The sequence below is a fragment of the Lutra lutra genome, chromosome 1 (genome assembly GCF_902655055.1).
Source record: "Lutra lutra chromosome 1, mLutLut1.2, whole genome shotgun sequence".
NCBI classification, from domain to species: domain Eukaryota; kingdom Metazoa; phylum Chordata; class Mammalia; order Carnivora; family Mustelidae; genus Lutra; species Lutra lutra.
The window spans coordinates 201,441,884-201,464,111 of NC_062278.1; the positions used below are offsets into that span (position 1 = coordinate 201,441,884).

Here is a 22,228-nt window from a genome sequence, read left to right on the forward strand (position 1 = left end):
CTCCAGACATTAAAAGGGTAATAAACCAATGCTATGAATAACTTTACACTCAAACTTGATAACTTAGAAGAAATGAACCTTGAAAACCCAAACTACAAAACTCAACCAAGATAAATTAGAGGACGTGAATAATCCTTTAGCCCTTGAAGAAATTGAATTAATAATTTAAAAGGAAAAAAATATCCAGGCCCAGATGGTTTTACTGGAGAGTTCAAAGAATTAACACTAATTTTACAGTTTCTTCAAGAAAACAGACAGGGAAAGAACAGTTGTCAACTGATTTTACAGAGCCAGCATTACTCTGATACCCAAACAAGGCAAAGACTGTACAAACAACAACAACAACAACAAAACCCACAAAGCAGTATCTCTCGTGAACTAGGTTAAAAAAAATCCTCAACCAAATAAAAGCAAACCCAACAATATCGAGAAAACAGATATAAGTGATGCCCAAATGGGTTTTATTCCAGAGTTGCAAAGCTGGTTCCATATTGAAAATCAGTCAATTTACTCCATCATATCAAGACTAAATATGAAATAGAAATATCATGTGATCATATTTTGTGTTTTTTGATGCAGGAAAAAAATTATCCATTCATGATAAAAATTCTCTAGTTGGAATAGAAGTGAACTATGTCATCTTGATAAAGAACATCTACAACAGACTTACAGCCAACATTATATTTATAGTGAAAGGGTGTGAATGTCTTCCCTCTAAGATTGAGAATAAGGCAAGGATGTCCACAGTCAACACAGCTTTGCAACACAGCACTGAAAATTCTAACCACTGCAGTAAGGCAAGAAAGAAAAATAGGCCTACATATTGGAATAGAAAGGAAAGAAAGAAATAATGAAAGTGTTATTCACAGATAAGAGGACTGTCTAGGTACAAATTTCTAGAACTAATGAGTTTGGTGTAAGTTATGAGGATATGAGATCAACACTCAAAATCAGTCACAATTAAAAACTACCATTTTGGGGTGCCTAGCTGGCTCAGTCGGAAGAGCATGTGACTCTTGATTTCAGGGTTGTGAGTTTGAGCCACACATTGAGTGTAGAGATTAATAAAAATAAATAAATAGACTTTTTTTTTAAACCCTACCATTTATAATTCTTAAAAAGAAAATTAAGTACTTAAGCATAAAGTTAACAAAACATGTATAGGATCTGTGTGCTGAAAATTACAAAATACTAATGAAAGAATTTTTTTTAAAAACCTGAATAAATGGAGAAGTAGACTGTATTTATGTATTGAAGAACTCTACATAGTACAAATTCACCTATTTCCAAATCAGTCTATAGGTTTAAAGCACTTCCTTTCAAAATACCAGCAAAGATTTTTGTAGGCATAAACAAACGATTCTTTTTTTTTTTTTTTTTTTTTTTTTTTTACGATTCTAAAATTTATATGGAAAGGCATAGGCTGTAGAAGCTAAAACAATTTGGAAAAGATGCATAAAGTGGGAGGAATTATTCTACCCAATATTGAAGCCTGCTCTATAGCAGCAATAATCAAGACAGTGTGGTATTGGTGGAGGGATACAAGCATAAATAAATGGGATGAAATACACAAAATAGGAAATAGACCCACAAAAATATGCCCAACTGCCATTTGACAAAGGTAAAAAATATTCCTCAATAGAGAGAGGAGAGCAGGGGCCCCTCGGTGGCACAGTCAGTTGAGCATCTGACTCCTGGTTTCAGTGCAAGTCTTGATCTCAGGGTTGTGAGATTGAGCCTCGAGTTGGGCTCCAAGCCCAGTGAGGAGTCTGCTGAAGTTTCTCTAAAATAAATCTTTTAAAAGAGAGGGAGGAGAGCATTTTCAACAAATAATGCTGGAGCAATTAGACCAAAAAAAGAAAAGAAAAGAAAAGGACCTTAACCTAAACATTTTTCTAGAAAAGTTAACTCAAAATGGATCACTGACTGAAATGTAAAACTGTAAACCTTTTAGGAAAAGTTTTTGGAACTAGGGGTCTATCAGCAGAAAATTCTTTGACTTGACACCAAGAGCATGATCCATAAAAGGAAAAATTAATAAATTGGACCTTGTCAAAATTAAAAACTTTTGCTCTGGAAAGCCCTTATTAAGAGGATGAAAAATAAGCTACAGACAGGGAGAAAATATCTTCAAACCACATATATATCTAACAGAGGACTAGTATCTTGAATATATAAAGAACTCATAAAATTCAACAGGGAAAAAAAAAAAGAAAATCAATTAGGGGGCTCCTGGGTGGCATAGTCGGTTGGACCTCAGACTGTTGGTTTCGACTCAGGGTCATGGAATTGAGCCTCACATCAGGCTCCATGCTCAGCGCAGTCTGCTTCAGACTCTCTCTCCCTCTCCTGCACCTCCCACTCGTGCTCACTCACTCGCTCTCAAGTAAATGAAAAAAAAGTAAATATTTTTTTTAAAAAATCAGTTAGAAGGGGCAAAAGACATGAGCAGACATTTGACTAAACAGGATATATGGATGACAAAGAAGGACCTGAAAAGATGCTTAGCATTTTTAGCTATTATATAGCTAAACTAAATATAAACTATTTTTTATAGTTATAAAACTATAACTAAATATAGTTATATATTTAGATATAAACTAAAACCACCATGAGATGTCAGTATACGCCTATCAGTGCAGAATGGAGGAAGTTAAAAATAGAACAACAAATGCTGGCAAGGATGCAGAGAAACTGGATTGCTCATACATTGCTGGTGGGTTACTCTGGGGAACAGGTTAAGACTTTCTTATTAAACTGAACATGCAACTGCTGTGACTCAGTAATTGTACTTTGGGGCATTTAGCCCAGAGAGGAAAACTTCCGTTCACACAAAAACCTTTGCACGAACATTTATAGCTTTATTCGTAGTAGCCGAAAACTGGAAACATATCACATATCCTCAAATGGATAAATGGTTGAATAGGTACATCCATACCATGAAATATACTACTCAGCAAACAAAAGAGGGGGTTGGTGAGGGCAGGGGGGAATGAACTATTTGATGCAAGCAACAACTTGGATCAATATCCAGAGAATTAGGTTGAATCAGGAAAGTCAATCTCAGAAAGTCACATTCTGTGTAATTCCATTTATAACATAGAACATTCTTTTTTTTTTTTTTAAGATTTTATTTATTTATTTGACAGAGATCACAAGTAGGCAGAGAGGCAGGCAGAGAGAGAGGAGGAAGCAGGCTCCCCGTTGAGCAGAGAGTCCGATGCGGGGCTCCATCCCAGGACCCTGGGACCATGACCTGAGCCAAAGGCAGAGGCTTTAACCTACTGAGCCACCCAGGCGCCCCAACATAGAACATTCTTGAAATACAATGTTAAAGAAATGGGGAACAGATTAGTGTGTTTGCTAGAGGTCAGAGACAGGAGAGAGGGACCAAGCAGGGAGGGTGTGACTATAGAAGGACACCAGGGTTCCTTGTGACCATGCCTGGCTTTATTATGTTACAACTTTACAAATGTTACCATTGGAAGAAACAGAGGGCACACATGTTCTCTGTTTGTGTTTTACAATTGTGTGTGAAGCTATAATTACGTCAAAATTAAAAGTTTAGCAGTCTTCCTTCGGGGTGCCACCCTGCTGTCGCCATGGGCTGCCACACAACCCATGTTACTGGTATCATAAGAACAAGCCATATCCAAAGTCTCACTTCTACAGAGGTGTCCCTGATGCCAAGATCTGCATCTTTGACATGAGGTGGAAGAAGGCAAAAATGGATGAGTACCTACTATGTGGCAACATGGTCTCAGATGAGTATGAGCAGCTCTCCTTTGAAGCCCTGGAGGCTGCCCATATTTGTGCCGACAAGTACATGGTGAAAAGCTGTGGCAGTGATGGTTTCACACCCAAGTGCAGCTTTCCCCCTTCCACATCCTCTGTATCAACACGATACCGTCCTATGCTGGCGTTGAGGTGCCCCAGACAGACAGGCAGAGTGCCTTTGGAAAGGCCCAGGGTACAGTGGCCAGGGTCCACAGTTGGCCAAGTCATCATGTCCATCCTTACCAAGTTGCAGAGCAAGGAGCATGTGATTAAGGCCATACAAAGGGCCAAGTTCAAGTTCCCTGGCCACAGGAAGATCCACATTTCCAAGAAGTTTAATGCAGATGAATTGGAAGACATGATGGTTGAAGAGCCCCTCATCCCAGATGGCTATGGGTCAGTTATATCCCTAATAATGGCCCCTTGGACAAACGACAGGCTCTGCACTCATGAGAACTGGCGCTGCCCCCTCCTTATTCATGCCCACTGAAAAATCCTGCCTCCTGTGTTTAAAAAAAAAAAGTTTATTATAAAAAGAAAGGCCTATGATACCTACACTTCCGGTACCAGTCATCATAAGTACGAAGGGAGGTGCAGCCTGAGCCAGGCTGTGAGGGTTACAGTGGGTACACGTGGTAACAGTGAGTCCTAGCTATACTTAAAAACGTTTATTTTGACTGAAGACAGTATTTCTACTCCACCTTATTCAGAAATTATTTAGTCATTTTTACGTATTGTTACCTTTAGTAATAATAAGGTTCGTTTACCTACTTACCAGATATCTTCTGAGGGTTCTCTTAGTGTTGACCACATGATCCATGCTAGGAATGAAAAAGGAAAAGTAAGAAGAGTGATAGACTGAGCCCAGCCCCGGCACTTCCGGTTCCTATGTGAAAGGTGTTGGTCATGCGCTGGGTCTGGAGCTGGTGTCTGTTTTGACTGGAACTACTAATTCCCTATTTCAAGCTTCAGGAGACTGGTAGAGGTCCTGGTGTTTCGATTAGCTGATGGGTGAACTGGGTTTTCAGTAACACACTTTTTTTTCATATTTTGATATCCATTTGGAATGCATCTTGCATCGATGTTAGAATTTAACTGGTGGTGTTTTTCTTTCTTGATAATACATAAAATAATGGTGCTGCTTGCACTTAGTGGCTCCTTGGACTCCATGAGATCTAGTAATCCCGCTCAAAAACAAGCTTTCAGTTTTCATCTGGATATTTTGCCTATCCTAATTTTATTAATAATTTTATTAAACAGTGTAGGGGAGAGGGTTTTTTTTCTTTAGAGGAACTCCTAACAATCTGAGGGTTTCCTGGTAAATTCTGTGACATTCCATGGTGATAATGTAGTACTTACATACACCCAAATGTTGGAACCTCATTTCCCCTTTTTCTCTCCTTTGTTTTTCAAGTGTCGATATACAGCATCTGGTTTTACGACAAGAATGACTGTCACCGCATAGCCAAACTCATGGCCGAGTAAGTATTTATATCACAACATAGATTCGATTAGTGATATATGAGAGATGAAGAAATGACTTGAACCCTTCTCTTTGTTCCTGAGTCTACTAACTCATTTATTTCTTTCCTGATTTCCTGTTTATTGTCAAAGTTTGTTAGAGGCAGAAAACCTTAGAGAACTCTAGAATCATCTGTAATCCTACTACTCCATTGTCAGGGTTTTAGTCCGTTTCCTTCTAGTCTTTTTCTTTATTTGTACATTAGGTTGGGTGATGTGCTTAGGGCTGTCAGACTGCCTAACCCCAGAGGATACCATTGACACCCAGGGCACAACCTTCCCATCAGCTGCAGGGGCTTTACTAAAGGACTTTTACTGCAGGCTCCCTCCAGGTTCCTGCTCTGACGAGTGGTGCCACGTTCAGTGGCTGGTGGAGAACTCCTGCATATGCTTTCCTCAAGTGAACTTCGTCTTCACACCAATTTTAGGTTTAGTAGTCCCTAGTGCACCACCAGGTTGTATTCCAGTAAATGTTTTCTATGTCGGAATCTTGGAATTGGGAGAGTAATTTCATTGAATTAATGTGCTGAAGGGGGACTCACTGTTCTTTCTCAGGCCGGCCCTTGGGAGCCGCCTGGCTTACCTGTGCTGCTGGCACTGCTGGTCTGCATTCTGGGAGCCCAAGATACTGGTGCTGAGGGTGCCCACGGTAAAACACGGCTCTGGGCAGAGCGCTGCAGCGGGCAGTGTGTTCTGGCTCACCTGTGTTTCCCTCACACAGTTTTTACCTGAATCTCCTCAGAGATGTGGAGCCCCCTCTGTCCAATCAGAATTCCCTTTGCTCTCCTCCAGGGTTCTTACCTACATCTTTGGAAGAAAACAGTCTTCATTTTTAGCATGTTAAAACAGGCCAATTTTACACTAATTTCTGTAAATGTGTAAGTAAATAATTAGCTCCCAAACCTCACTTCCAGGTATATTTGCATTTTACAAGAAGCACACATGGCTATGGTGACATTTTAATCCAGGACCACTCACATGGCCTGATGGGATGTTCGTCAGCCTCCTGCTTTGTTTGCTTGGGCTGTGAGCTCACGGGGTGGCCATGTTTATTACTCTGGGCACACACCCCTGCAGACAGTGTTCCAAATGAACTTGGATCCCTCAGGCTTGAAAACGTGAACCACACTTTCTTTTTACAACACTTTTTCTCAGGAAATTAATTAATTAAAACTGTTTTTTACAAAGCCATTTGCTTATTTGATGACTACTTTTTTTGTAGTTTTGCAAGTTACAGCAAAGGCACTCTACTTCTAATTACTTAGAAGACACAGATTTGCTGAGTCTTGGTTATTCTGAAATCCAGAATATTTTCCTTAAATATCCAAACTTTGGAATATATTAATATATAGACTGTCTCCTGCAGATTGAGAGCTTTGGGGTCCCCAAGTGAGAACTGTGTCTCTTTTAGCTTTAACAGCTATTTACAGGAAAGCAATTTGAGCTTTTTTATAAACTATCAGGGCCATTGATAACCCTCATATAAGACGTCAGGTAAATGAGGCATTTCCATATTGCATGGAACCAAAATAGGGAGAGAAAGTAGAAACAAAAAGCAGAAGGGAAAAGAAGAGCCTTCGGGTTCTTTCATAAGAACTGCCCCAAAGAGACCCATTTGCTTATGCTTTCAGCTGATTTTACTAGAAGCCGGGGAGGTATTGAAAGTGATTAGAGTGCCCTCATGAAACTGTTGATAAAGAGTTCTAAGTGTCTGACCTATTTATGGCCAAAGAGAATACCTTATATGTTAACATTAACTTTGTGATAAATGGTGTTCTGGTCACCAAAGATAAAAAAAGACTACTTTATCTTTCCTTGCTCTGACTTTGCCTGTGTACAGCCACTCTTTGCCACGTATTTCAGAATATCATCTCTGCCAACCAGAAACACAGGTGACCCTGGGATGGACATATTATGTGTCAATAACTGTGCTTGTCGGTGCCCATCCTGTTCAATCACTGTTCCGCAGCCACAATATGGTAACAATTCTCCAAGTAAAGAAATTGACGTATTCCAAAAGATGTTTGTAGAAACTGAGAAGCTGTGTGGGAGAACAAGCAAACTTCTAGACCTGTACTGTATCCGAATTTGGAAATCCTCTCTAGTCAGTGGCAAAGTTGAAAATCCACTAAACTTAGGAAATGCTGACTCTCCTAAAGAGGAAATCCACTCTGCCAGAAACTTTTTTTAACAATAAACACTTGGGGTGCCTGGGTGGCTCAGTGGGTTAAAGCCTCTGCCTTCAGCTCAGGTCATGGTCCCAGGGTCCTGGGATCTAGCCCCGCATCGGGCTTTCTGCTCAGCGGGGAGCCTGCTTCCCCTTCTCTCTCTGCCTGCCTCTCTGCCTACTTGTGATCTCTGTCTGTCAACTAAATAAAAAAATAAAATCTTTAAAACAAAACAATAAACACTTGTTTATATAGGCTATGAGATTTGGGGAACTCATGGAAGTAAGCTTTATTCCTGATTTTACAGATAGGCTTGGAGCATATTTGAGAGAAGGGCGAGAGGCAGGGGTGTCCCTCACAGAGTTTGGATTGGAAAAGGCCTTTCAGAGTCCAAGCATCATTCCTGTCCCTTCCATCATCTGGATAGCTTCTGCTTACAGCAGTGGTGAGCTTTGTAAGGTGGCCTGTTCCACCAGTGAGCAGTGGTGACTGCTAGAAGTGTTCTTCCCTTTGGGGGTGCCTGGCTGGCTCAGTCAGTAGAGTACGCTACTCTTGATCTCAGGGTCAGGAGTTCAGGCTCTATTTGGGCATAAAATTTATTTAGAAAGAGAGAGAAGAAGGAAAGAAGGGAGGGAGGGAGGAAAAAGAAAGGAAAGGGGAAAGGAAAAAAAGGGAAAGAAAAGAAAAAAAAGTTATTCTTTTGAATCAAAATTACAGATCCTGTCTAGGTCAGGGGGAAGAGGAGTGCCAGCCTGGGTAAGCCAGGCAGCATGGCTGGAGGTAGGAGAAATAGGCTGCATGACCAGAGTCCTGAGAAAAGGTGGATTCAGACCAGTGCAGCCCATAACTGAGTGTAAATACAAGTCACTTGAAATAGCAATCTTGGGGCGCCTGGGTGGCTCAGTGGGTTAAGCCGCTGCCTTCGGCTCAGGTCATGATCCCAGGTCCTGGGTTCGAGCCCCACATCAGGCTTTCTGCTCAGCAGGGAGCCTGCTTCCTCCTCTCTCTCTGCCTGCCTCTCTGCTTACTTGTGATTTCTCTCTGTCAAATAAATAAATAAAATCTAAAAAAAAAAAAAAGAAATAGCAATCTTTTTTTCTCCTGATTATTAAAGGAGCACCTGTTAATTATGGCAAATGAAGAAAAGTGCAAAAAAGGAAAGTGAAATTGCTTGTGACCCACCATCAAGAAATAACCAATATGTCTATCCAGTCTTCTTTTCCTTTGCAGCAGAACCCACAGCTGTGACAATACAATCTTCCTTTCCCAGTATGAATATAAAAGAAACAGTATTGATTCTAATCGGTCAGATCCTCATATCACATACAGGTCTTCTTTCACTCTACTGTAAAGTCTATGATTGTACATTCATTTTAGAAATAATCATCCCAGGGTCGCCAGGGTGGCTCAGTCAGTTAAGCATCTGCCTTCAGCTCAGGTCATGATCCCAGGTCCTGGGATTGAACCCCACATCAGCCTCCTGCTCAGTGGGGACCCTGCTTTTCCCTCTCCCTTTTTGTGCTCTCTCGCTCTCTCTGTCAAATAAATAAAATCTTAAAAGAAAAAAAAAATTGACCTGTCATCCTATTCAGAGCTATTAGACTCTAGATAGAGAAATGACATTATCCTAAAGTAGCATTTTCAAAACAAATCCCACCTCAGGAGAAGATTCTATGGTCAAATAAACTTGGGAAAATTTATAAGCCCACCCTTCTTGGAGAATCATAATACATGTTAGCATGTTAAAAACTGCGAATGATTCTGCTGTTTAAAAAATAAAGGCTCTGTTTAGTATTGTGTAATGTTTTCGAATACAAGAACCATCCCACACACATTAATGGGAGCTCCTGGGCAGGCTGTCTTAAAGCAGTGAACATACACTGAGCAGCCTGTTCTTGTCCTACTTCAGTTATTCAAAAACAAAAACTCAAAACTTTTGCACCTGAATTATTTTATTGCCTATCCTTATCACTATCCAGAAGGTTCTCAGTTCATACAGTTATCAAGCTGGGTCTGTGCCCATAATAACCTGTGGCTGATAAGCCTGTTCAGTAAAGCTGGGATTAAAACCTAAATGAACTTTAAAAAGAACCTATCAGTGGCATTCTTAACCTTCAACTTTTCTCGCTTTATGTATTTTCAAGTGCAGAATTAGCGTAAGCACCAATCAGAATAAAGAGCATTGCCACAATCACCCTGACCTCAACCACCCACTCAGTGATTTCTAAAAAGAGAATAAGGGAAACCTTTGAAGATTCCCTGAGACCTCTCTTCTCAAGAAGGTCCTCTCCCTCTTCGGTAGTCCGGTGTCGGTACAAAATTTGCACAGTGGGCTCCTCAGCTCTGCAGCCTGTCTTTGTCTTGCTGGCATGTCCATCTGAAAATGTACTCTACCTGGTACTTGACTGAGTCTGAGAGATTTCAAAAAAGAGAAAGAAATAATTTTGTCTTTTTTAACTTACTGCTCCCACCAATGCTAGAAGAGATTCCATACTTTTTTCCTAACAGTGAGACACCATCAGTCGGCATTGCTGTGCATGAGTTGGTGAAGCGGTCAGTCACGTAGTCCCAGGATGAGGTAACCGAGGCCCTGCGTTTGTATTGGGAGGGCTGTGTATCCTATGACGTTCTTTCCATTTCCTGAGAAGACGAGCACCAGGAGAGTTCATGGGTCAGGTTGTGTCTAAAGAAGTCTTTCTGAAACCTGTTTCTCTTCCACTAGTGTTGTAGAAGAGGAGACACGGCGGTCCCAGCAAGCTGCTCGGGACAAGCAGAGTCCCAGCCAGGCCAACGGCTGCAGTGACCACAGGCCCATCGACATCCTGGAGATGCTAAGCAGAGCCAAGGATGAATATGAGAGGGTGAGATGCTGACTGGGAGGACCAAGACGGGAGGAGGCCTGCCAGGGTCTCATGTGCTGCAGAAGTTACCTCAAGGCCGGGAGAGAGAATTAGTCCAAAAAGAAAGTGCATCTTACTGTTTCTAGCCCAAAAGACAGGGAAAGAAATTTGCTTATCTCAGAGTCCTTGAGTTGGCATGAAAGTGTAGAATGTTCTTTTTCTGTCATTACTATGGGAGAAAATGGTTTCAGGGTGCAGAAGTTAGCCTGCAACAGGTAGTTCTGAAAAAGCTTCTTGCCTGTTGTTCGCCCCTGCAGTCTTTGCTAGGGCTTAGGAATTTATGTAGTCTGATCATTTGCACCTGCTAATACTAAAGGGTATATTTATGGTCTCTAATTAGTGGTGGGTTCACGGCCTTTAATAAGCAGCATTTAGATTTTACCCACATGAGAAGCTTTTCTAGAATTCTTTTTTTTTTTTCTCTCTTTTGTGTGTTAGTTTAAAAGTTAAATCATAACATTTCCTCCCCAGGTTGAATAAAATGGAAGTTGCAGTACATTTGTTAACTTATTTAATACACACTTACAAACTGTCTACTGTGTGTCAGGCAGTGCATATTTCCTTAGTGGTCTTCAAACTGCACATGTGGCTTCGGAACTATTCTGACTTTTTGCTTGACGTGGGCACTTCAGAGCCCCACGCTTCCTAGGAGCAGGACTGAAGGTTCCCACTGCGGCACTTTGTTGCCATGGAATTATAATTGTCACCTTACTCTCTACTCGTATTTTGTTAAGTATTTTCTTTCATTTTTTGTGTAATCCTCACCTCACCCAAAGTTTAAGGAATAAGGTATCAAAACCACTCTCTGGTGTATTTCCCAAACGGTTCTGCTCTAACAGTAGCCTCTACATGGTTAGCAAGTGATCCTTATGGAAAGGTTCCAGTTGGTCAAGTGAGTTAAGGAAACATTGTTTACGTGGCTCCTCTTCCCCCATCTTCATGGGGCTTAGCAATGCTCAAGACTCTGAGAGGTCCTATAATAAATTCCCAAGTTAATTTAACCACAGGACCATTTTTCACATACTCCCCTTTGCATCTCAAAAATCTAGTTTAGGAAGCAAACTTTGGAAGTAGTGCTCTGGAAGGGAGTTTCCTCTGATAAAGGAAGTTCTATTTAGACACCAAAGGAAGGCCCATCTCCGGTGTAGAGAAGTATACAGTGGAGTCCATGAGAAGTTTCAAGTTATACCAAATTCCTCAGTGTCTCATAGAGAATTAGGAGGAATTTCTGGATCTGTGAAAATTAATATAGGAAAAGCAGTCATCTCTGTAGTAGATTCATTGATGTCTAGGGAACTAGATGAGAATAAATTTTAAGAATCACTTTTTGTACTTGCAGGTCACCTTATATTCCCCCCAGATCCCCTCATATCCTTAATAAGATCTGGATTATCTACACAGATGCCTCTTTCAGTTTTTGTAGATGCTTTTCTGTGTTCTGATAACAGACAGGTAACTAATAAACCCAGGGCTCCGTGGCGCATACGTAGTGATGACTAGGTCACCGTGCTGTCACACAGGACAGAAAGTGTCAGGCCCGTACACCAGAGCTGGCGTTCTAGAAGGTGCCCCAGCCTACTCCTCAGGCTAAGGAGAGAGTGGCCACAAAATGAAAGAGGAACGGAAGCTTAGTTTTTGTACACAGAGCTGTCAAGGAACTTGAGGTCAAGCAGGCAGTCTGAAAATCTGACCTGATTCCTGGTTAATACACATTGTGAAAGTAGGAATATGGGGAGCACCGTAGCAAAGAACTGTTGTAAAGAAAATGTTCCCATGGTGTGGGATCAATAAAATGATGTCTAAAACTAAAACCTTTGGGAACTTAGTCAAATCTTTGGTAATTACTTTATGACGCATTATTTCTGTTTTTGAAAACTATCTGTACATAGACGGAGCTTCCTGAGAGAACAGTTTTGTTTTCTTATCTGCACTTGCCTGTCATCTCACCAAATGGGCTTGGTATTAGCAGTGACCCATGAATTCATATCTCAGTGTTTGCGTGCACGCTCTCAGCTGCGGCATGGTTCCAGATGGCTCCTTCGTTTATCTTTAGGTAGAGACTTAGATTGACAGAGTCAAGGGCAGGGTACAAACCACACCTCAGCAATGGGATGTGCTCCCAATCCTAAAACTCCCCCATCCACTGTGTGTCATGCAATGAATGAAATTCCAGATTTTGGGGTAAAGGATTTATAATAGAAACTGCTTGGAGATAAGAACAGTCTATAGTAAACACCTCCCTGGCAGTCCCATAGTTTGTTTCAACCAACTTACCTTTTTTAACGTAAAGAAAGATAGCTAAGCCCACAGTTCTTTACAGTTGCTCCTTGTTGCGTTGCTTCTAACCACAGAAATTATCCTAGATTTTTGTGGGGTTGTTTGTATTTTATATTTAAAGATTAGAGGAGAAGAAAAAGACACAGTCCCACCACCTAGAAATAATTACTGATAATACTTGATTATGTATCCTTCCAAAAGTATGTATAAATATGTCCCAGTGTGTGTGGTACATTTCTCTACACTACTTTTATTAACTAGTTTTAAAAGTCTATTTTATTAACTCTTTCATAACTAGTTTTTTTTCCCAAAGAGCAATGTCTTTGTGACAGTAGCTGTTCCTCTCACAGGGAGTCCTTGTGAGATTGCTTTTGGTAGAATGAAAAGTCTTTGAAAAAGAGAACAGTGATATTAATAGCAGCATATTTTTCCTTCCATGCCTTACATAAACAATACGCTGGGGGTTTTTTGTGATTCTCTTAAGAACTCAGAAATATATCCTGTAGCTAAGTCTTCATGTTGGACATTTTCTCTTAAGGTAAATTACTTGAAATGGAATTGGTAGATCAAAGGATTTTGACTTTTTTTTTTTTTTTTTAAACATATAATGTGTTACTTGTTTCAGGGGTACAGGTCTGTGATTCATCAGTCTTTGGTGAGGGTATGTGCTGTGGATTTTGACATTTTTAAGGTTTTTATCAAATATTGTAAAATTAACCTCAAGAAAGTTTTTGATTGTCCACTTCCCCCAATCCATACAAATACTAGAGTGTCATCAACATACTCAGGAAGTTTTCCAAGAACAGTCCTGCACATGTATGAAAAAATATCTGAAGTTCCAGAGACCTTTTAAAGCATAACCCATCTTATAGCTCATGTTGAGTAAATATAGGAGACTCAGCTGCCCCCCAAACCACATGGGCCACGGGAGCACGTGCAGCAGGTCGGGGCGGACCCGATGCAGACAGAGCCTGGCCCAGCATCAGAGGGTCACCTGCAGCTCAGCTCTGGCTGGTTGTTGCCAAGGTATCCAGGCTCTCCCTGAAAATAACAAGCTGGGATTTTTATGTGCAAACTCAATTTTAAAAATGCTTCTGAGCATTTTATATCTTCTGTTCTGGGAACTTGCTGTGAGCAGTGTTTTGAGCTTTTCTCTGATACAGTTTAATTTCAGGCATTCTCCATAATGTGTTGATAAAGGATGATGGTGGTGTTGCATAAAGAGGTGGTGGGAGATGAAGCTGTTTTATAAGCAGGTGAAATAGTTGAAGGGGGTTAAGAGGTATAGGCTGCCAGATAGAAAACGAGTGAGTCCTGGGGATGAACAGTACTGCATAGGGAATGTAGTCAGTAATGCTGTAGGACTGTCTGGTGGCCACACTTACCTCATGGGCACTGTGTGACGTGGAGAATTGTCCGCTACTTCAGTACTAGATGTTTCCAAAAGGTACTTCATAGGCTTTCCCACACTCTTTCACCTCTAGGTAACTGGGAAACACTGAGTAAAAGATGTTCTGAAATAAGGATTAAGTCATTTGAATAGAAAAAAAAATGCCTCTTAGCCATTCTTTTAACATTGGAGTGCCTAACACTGTGCTAAAAAAAAGAAAAGGAAAAGAAAAAGAGAAAAGCCTAAAAAAGATCACTAGATGGATGTGGAATTACACACTCTAGAAACTAAAGTTACATTTGAGCTCTCTGATCCAGCATCTGCTGACTATTACCCATGTCAAAACAGACACCACAAACAGTTTAGAGCACTTTCAAGAGACTAGATTTAAAAAAAAAAAAAAAAAAAGCCCCAAACTTCAGCCCGGGTACATGTTAATTTTGATAGCTTAGTACATATGATGTTTTGCTAGCCAAATAATAGCAAAGTTTTCACATGATATACTTTTCCTTTTAATTACAGAATCAGATGGGCGACTCCAATATCTCCAGCCCTGGGTTACAGCCAAGTAGTCAGCTCTCCAATCTGGGAAGCACCGAGACTCTAGAAGAGATGCCATCGGGGTCACAAGATAAGGTCTGTACAACTAAAGCCTTAGCTTTGTCCACGGTAACAAAACACAGAGTAGTATTTTGTAAGGATGTTAACACGGTGTTATATGATGTGTCATTTATCTGTCAAGGTGCATACCAGCAACACGCTAACGTCCACTGTTATCATCTGTCCTGTCTTTTTTTTTTTTTTTTTTAATCTTAGTGATCACTTTTTTTTTTTTAAGGTTTTTATTTTATTTATTTGACAGACAGAGATCACAAGCAGGCAGAAAGGCGGGCAGAGAGAGAGGAGGAAGCAGGCTCCCCACTGAGCAGAGAGCCCGATGTGGGGCTCGATCCCAGGACCCCAAGATCATGACCTGAGTTGAAGGCAGAGGCTTAACCCACTGAGCCACCCAGGCGCCCCTCATCTGTCCTGTCTTATATGATTTGTCATTTATCTGTCAAGGTGCATACCAGCAACATGCTAACGTCCACTGTTATCATCTGTCCTATCTTATATGATTTGTCATTTATCTGTCAAGGTGCATACCAGCAACATGCTAACGTCCACTGTTATCATCTGTCCTGTCTTTCCGTCTGGATTTTGCAGGAGGCCCCCACTCTGGTTGTAGAACTTTTGTCCTTACCACCCTCTTACCTCTTCTTCACCGAGCCGCCAGAATAACCCTGATTCGACCTAAGTGAGATTATGGTGTTCCTCTGCTTAAAACATTCCAGTGGTGCCCCCTCTCACTGAATCAGCCATGCCAGTGGTCCCCCAGGCCCGACCTGCTCTGGCCCCCAACCCGTGCCTCCTCTTCTCTCTCTGCCTTGCTCACTTAGCCCCAGCCTCGTTGGCTCTTCTGCCTTTCCATGCATGTGCCAGACTCAGCCCTGCCTCAGGACAGGCCTTTGCACTTGCTATTCCCGTTTTGTCGAATACTTTCCTCCCAGACAGGGTTTGCTCCCTTCTTTCAAGTCTCAAGTGTCCTCCATACGGGTGAAGCCTTGTCTGGTCACCGGAACAATCCTGCCTTACTGCTGTCCTCTATCTTATTTTCTCCCTATGGCTTCACCAGCTATCAAGGTTTGTGATACTCTTTACTGGGCATACTGTGTCTCCTCCCCACCTAAGTGTAAGCTCCATAGGGACAGACAGTTTTGCCTGTCTTGTTCATTGCCATATTTTCAGCACCTAGCATCTATCATGTTTGTTGACTGAATTAGTTTTCTTTATAGCTGATGACTTGGTAAATGAACAGATACCAAGTGTAAAACCCATGGTTTTGTTTTTTGTTTTTTAAGATTTTATTTATTTATTTGACAGAGAGAGAGTACAAGTAGGCAGAGCTGCAGGCAGAGAGAGAGGGAGAAGCAGGCTCTCTGCTGAGCAGGGAGCCTGATGTGGGACTCGATCCTGGGACCCTGGGATCATGACCTGAACTGAAGGCAGCCACTTAACTGACTGAGCCACCCAGGCACCCCAAAACCCATAGTTTTTTAACTAATCTTTTTACTTTGAGATAATTACAGATAAACGTGCAATTACAAAAAATAATACAGACAGATCCCACATACCCTTTACCCATTCCACACTGACAATAGCTTGCAGAGTAAAGTACAGCATCACAGCCAGGATATTGACAAAGTCTGCCCATGTGGCTCACATTTGCTCAGTTGTCTTCACATTCATTTCTGTGTGTATGTGCATGTATGTATCTCTGTGTGATTTAATGTTCTGCATAGCTCTGTGTATCCACCCCAATGGTCAAGATCCCGAAGACTTACATCAACACAAGGGTCTTTCGTGTTGCCCTTTTATTGACTCCCCGTCACACCTTCCTGCCTTTCCCCTCCTCCCATCCCTAGCCCTGGCAGCCACTAGTCTGACCCCCATTCTGTAATGTCATTTCAAGAAAGTTACATAAATGGAATTATATAATATATAACCTTTTGGGAGTGTCTTTTTTCACTCAGCATGATTCCTGGAGATGTCATTGAAATTATTGGGTTTATCAGTAGTGTGTTCTCTTTGTTCTCTTTTATTCTGCTGCCCAGTCAAGTTGGAGTACCAAGATTGGTTTAACCATTTCTAACCATTTGCCTGTTGAAGGAACATCTGGGTTGTTTTCACTTTTTAGCTATTGCGAGTAAAGCTTCTGTGAACATTTGTGCATAGGTTTTTGAACACTTGTGCACAGGTGTTTGTACACAGATTTCCATTTCTCTGGGGAAAATGGTAGGCATGCAGATGTGGGTCACTTGGTAATACCGTATGTTAGTTTATTAAGAAACTGCCATAGAGTTTTCCAGAGATGCTGTGCCATTAACATTCCCATCAGCAATGTATCCATAATGTTTTTAACTATTTAGGTGATAATTTAAGCGAGGTTTGTTTTTTTTTTAGATTTTATTTATTTATTAGACAGAGATCACAAGCAGGCAGAGAGGCAGGCAGAGAGAGAGGAGGAACAGGCTCCCCACAGAGCAGAGAGCCAGATGTGAGGCTCGATCCCAGAACCCTGGGATCATGACCTGAGCCGAAGGCAGAGGCTTTAACCCACTGAGCCACCCAGGCACCCCAAGCCAGATTTTTTATACTGCATTCCCATGCTCCATTTTTACTGTATTTGCATTTAGAGTTCTGAAGGTCAAACGTATGTTAACAGTTGTGCTATGTAACATCTAATTTTTACAAAATAAATGTTGAGGGAGAGAAGGAACAGCATCCCTGTGTTCCTTCTTGTCTGGTGTATCAGCCCGAGTGTTCACTGGGCCAGTCACATCCCCTCTTTGATTCATGAGTCACTTCCCCTTTCCTTTCTGAGTCCTGGGATTAAGGATTCTTGTGCTGCCTAACTCCCAGAGCGACTGTGAGAACCAAATGAAGGAACAGATCCAAGACCCAGAGAACCATTTAGAACACAAACCTTGGGATAGAAGAGGTTTCCTATTACATATCCATATTATAGTTAAAATTAGGCTTGGGGAATCAGTGCCTGCTTTCTGAAAAGACAGACAAAAAAGTTGCCAATGCCGAGCCCAGTATCTGGAGTCTGGCCTCAGCACTGCGGCAGAGCAGCCTTGTCTCTTGAGAGTCTGGCAGGTGCCAGGCTGCGCTCTTCTTGCCTAAATGGGCACGGGAGCAGGTTAGAGCAATACCTGTGGCCACGGCCAGGGAAAGAAAGGCAGAGAGGAAACAGTAACTGTGCAGAAATTTCCAGGCAAGTAAAAACAGACAGAATACCCTTAGCTTTGTTTCTTAAGTCCCGTGGCACCTGGTGTTAGCATCATTTTTATTGTACAGAAAATAGCTCTTCACACAGAAATTATATAACTGTGAGATGAAGCTAGCATTAATATCATTATTGTGAATGTGTGTGAAAAGTGAGACCCAGGGTAATTTTGTAAAAATCTGGCTGCTTTAGGATATGAGCATTTTCTTACTGGTGTATAATTAACACATAGTAAACAAATTCAAATCTCAAGTGTAAACCTTATAACTTTCTAAAGATGTAACTTTTAAACATTGTAACCACCACCCAGATAAAGAGATACAAAATTTCCACTGTCTTAAAAGCAATAACAACTGAGTTCATTTGTCACAAATAGGGTAACTGCACCGAAAAGGAATCGTAGTCATTAAGTTTAAGGATAATTATTTTCATGCACAGATTCTGTTGTATTATCCATTAAAGACTTTGCGTAATAAGCTTTCAAGCCAAGTTAACAACAGATGGGCGGTGAAGAAGTGGACCCAGAAGAATGCCTTAAGAGCCATAAAACACTGTCCATTGAAAGATGAAGGGAGTGATGAGCTGTGCATGCTCAGCCTTCCAGCAAAAGCACCAGTGACAGATCTGTGGACACACAGGATTGAGGTGGACACACAGAGAATTAGACCCTCTGAGGAGCACCTTCATTCGCACATCCCTCTGAAAGTCCATTTTCTAGGCCACAGTGACAGAACTTTGTAGAATATTGGAATCTGGATAATGTCAGAAGCCATGTGTTTGACTAAAATTATCTTAAAGCCATCAGCAGCCGGGCACACAGATAGTACACTTGTTGGGCAACACTGCCATCTGGTGCTGCGGAGGGAGTAATGCCATCAACTCTTCACGGATTAAATTCCATTTCAGTTCCATAATTCACTTGCTAAAATTCCCTTGGGACTATTTACCTAGTACATTATATATAGATATATATAAATTGGCGGGGGGTGGTTCCTGGGGTTAAGAATAATACATAGGGACATAGGGGCGCCTGGGTGGCTCAGTCAGTTAAGCATCTGACTTCAGCGCAGGTCATGATCTTGGAGTCCTGGGATCGAGCACCATGTTGGGCTCCCTGCTCAGCAGGGAGTCTGCTTCTCCTTCTCGCTCTGCCCTTCCCCTGCTTATGCTATCTCTCTCAAATAAATAAGTAAATTCTTTAAAAAAACAAAAACAAAACAAAACAAAAAACATAGCTTCTGGTGTGCCCAGTACACTGACCAGGTAGGAAATCTGATGTGGACACCGTAGATCGAGACAGAAATAGGAAATTCCCTAACTGGTGAGAGCTGTAGGGTGAAGGAGCAGTGTGAAGCCTAGAATTTTGTTGTGCACCATACACTGTTGCTCCCTGCATTCCATTTCGCAAGGGGAATGATCAGAGTAACACTTGATAGAAGTGAAGCATTGCAAAACACAGAATTCAGACAAAGGAAGAATAAAATTCACCTTTTCTATGGATGAGGGAAGACGAATCCATGAATAAGTAAGGCCAACTACTAGAGCAGCCTAGCAGTTTTTCTGGTCGTGGGCAGAGAAGGGAGAGAGGGGTCCTCTCAGATGCAGAGACTATAAAGCTTTTGTGTGGAGAAGCATGCTTTGTTCACTTCCCTCTCATGACTGATTCAGCCAGTGATATGTATTTCTAAAAGTGAGTACATTCTGACCTGTAGCTGCCCCTCAGTTATTCAAGCTGTTGATATACTTCTGTTTTCTAGAAGTCATTTTCACCATCCAGTTGATTAATTCACCTGGAATATATTGATATACTAGTCAGTTTGGGGCATAATGATTAAGAACATGGACTTATCATGAGAACTAGGTTGACTCTGGTTCTGTTGTGCTTGGGTGTCACCTGCAAGATGGCAGTGATAACAGCGTGGCCCTCACTGATCAGAAGAGTAATGCATGTGAAGTGCTTAGCACAGGGCCTCCCACTCTGTGAGTGTTCTGTCTGTGGCTTCTCTGCTTGCCGTCGTAACTTCATCTATCCCTTCTTATGTGAGATTCCCCTGAAACCCTAATGCCCTATCATGCATCCTATTCCAGAGAAAGTCTGAGAATGTTTCTGGCTGGGCAGAAGTTAGAGGGAAGCCCCAATGGAGAAATCTGGGAACTTTCTGCTGCTTTTGCAGTCAGGGTTCAGGGCTTTCCCATATGGATTCATTTTTTAATGTGAAGTCAATTTTAAACCATTAGAAATACCTTTTTTTAAAGTGTAAAAACATTCCAAGTATACATGCAGGTAATTTTAATTTTTCAAAAGTTGAATTATGTTCCATTGGACAGGTGAAAATTACTACCTGAATAATTGCCATGTTTTGAAGCCTAAGGTATATTTCATGTTGAATATTCCCCAGGTCCTGTTGTTTACTCATTCTTTCTTTCTTTTTTTTTCTTTTTGTGTTTTTTTGAGGGAGAGAGAGAGCATGCACGTATGAGCAGGGGGTTGGGGGAATGCGGGGCAGAGGGAGAGAGAGAATCCCAAGCAGGCTCCAAGCTCAATACAGAGCCTGATGCAGGGCTCTGAATCCTACTACCCCGAGTTCACAACCTGAGCCAAAATCCGAAGTCGGACAGTTAACTGACTGAGCCACTCAGGTGCCCGAATCCTTTTCTTAAAGCATAAAAATTACTTGGGAAAGACTCAAGTTTCCACAAAATAGCCCCAATATGGTCTGTATTTTTCAAAGTATGTTTATCTAAACACTTTTTTGTGTGTATATACATCTGTATGAAATAGAACGTGGTGGTAAAGATCTACAAAATTTGTGCTAATGAATAACAGTTAGTGTAGTTTTCAAGTACTTTTTTTGCCAAGCAGTCTTGACCATTTTGTTCTAAACATAATGTGTATAAAAAAGAATTAACCAGGGGTGCCTGGGTGGCTCAGTGGGTTAAGCTTCTGCCTTCAGCTCAGGTCATGATCTCAGGGTCCTGGGATCAAGCCCCGCATCAGGCTTTCTGCTCAGTAGGGAGCCTGTTTCCCCATCTCTACCTGCCTCTCTGCCTACTTGTGATCTCTGTCTGTCAAATAAATCAACAAAATCTTAAAAAAAAAGAATTAACCCAATTCAAAAATGGGCAAAAGACTTGAATAGTCATCTTCTCAAAAAGATCTAGAAATGGCCAGCATGCTGGCAAGAGTGTTGGGCACCCGGAACCCTCTTGCAGCACTGGTGGGGAAGTAAAATGGTGCGGCAGCTTTGGAAAACAGTATGGCAGTTCCTCAAAAAGTCAAATATGGGGGGGGCGCCTGGGTGGCTCAGTGGGTTAAGCCTCTGCCTTCGGCTCAGGTCATGATCCCAGGGTCCTGGGATCGAGCCCCGCATCGGGCTCTCTGCTCAGCAGGGAGCCTGCTTCCCTTCCTCTCTCTCTGCCTTGCCTCTCTGCCTACTTGTGATCTCTGTCTGTCAAATGAATAAATAAAATCTTAAAAAAAAAAAAAAAAGTCAAATATGGGATTACCATATGAACCAGCAGTTCTATTCCTGGGTATATACCCAAAAGAATTGAAAACAAGGATGAAGACAAGTACTTTTGCACTAATGTTCACAGCAGTATTATTCACAGTAGCAAAAAGGTGGGAACAGCTTGTATCAGTCCTCAGAAGAATGAATAAATGAGAGGTGGGATGTGCACATGATGGAGTTACTAGTCAGCGTTTTTAGAAGGAAGGAGACTCTGACACCTGCTACAGCGTCGATGAACCTCAAGGACACGACGCTGGGCAAAGGAAGCTGGTCACAAAAGGACAAATATGATGTGACTGCACTTGAATGAGGTGCCCAGAGTAGGCAGATTGATAGGAACAGAAAGTCAAATGGAGATTATCGGGACTGTGGATGAGGGAAAGAAATCTTGGTTAGTTACACAGCATTGTGAGTGTCCTGAATGCCGCTGAGTTCTACACTTCCATGTGGTTATAGTGCTAAATTTTGGTACATATATTTACCATAATTTTTTTTTAAGATTTACGTATTTGAGAGAGAGAGCATGCACTCAAGTGGGGGGAAGGGCAGAGAGAGAGAATCTTAAGCAGACTCTCTGCTGAGTGCAAAGCCTGGTGGAGAGCTCTGTCTCACTACTCTGACATCACGACCCACGCTGAAATCAAGAGTTGGACTCTTAACTGGCTAAGCCACCAAGGCACCCCTACTGTAACTTTGAGAAATTGGGGGAAAAGGAATTACGTTTGTGCTCCTCGGTAGGCCGTCATAATGCCAGAGATCCAGAAGTGAGTAAGTCAGTATTCGCTTGGGGAGATGGAACCTGTGCATCCTGCTCCAGTTATGTGCGCTGGACAGAGAAGTGTGTCCCAAGT

At 41.7% G+C, this 22,228-nt stretch overlaps 1 protein-coding gene and 1 pseudogene across 1 annotated transcript in view; both read left to right on the forward strand.

Moving 5' to 3' along the window:
• The window catches only part of DCP1A (decapping mRNA 1A), a 60,429-nt gene that overhangs the window by 25,791 nt on the left and 12,410 nt on the right, over window positions 1–22,228 (forward strand). The window contains exons 4-6 of the mRNA XM_047691877.1: window positions 5,192–5,258; window positions 10,189–10,327; window positions 14,556–14,669. Coding sequence (XP_047547833.1) covers window positions 5,192–5,258; window positions 10,189–10,327; window positions 14,556–14,669 — 320 coding nt within the window. The remainder of the gene's footprint in view (window positions 1–5,191; window positions 5,259–10,188; window positions 10,328–14,555; window positions 14,670–22,228) is intronic.
• On the forward strand, window positions 738–4,933 carry LOC125087764 (60S ribosomal protein L10-like; annotated as a pseudogene).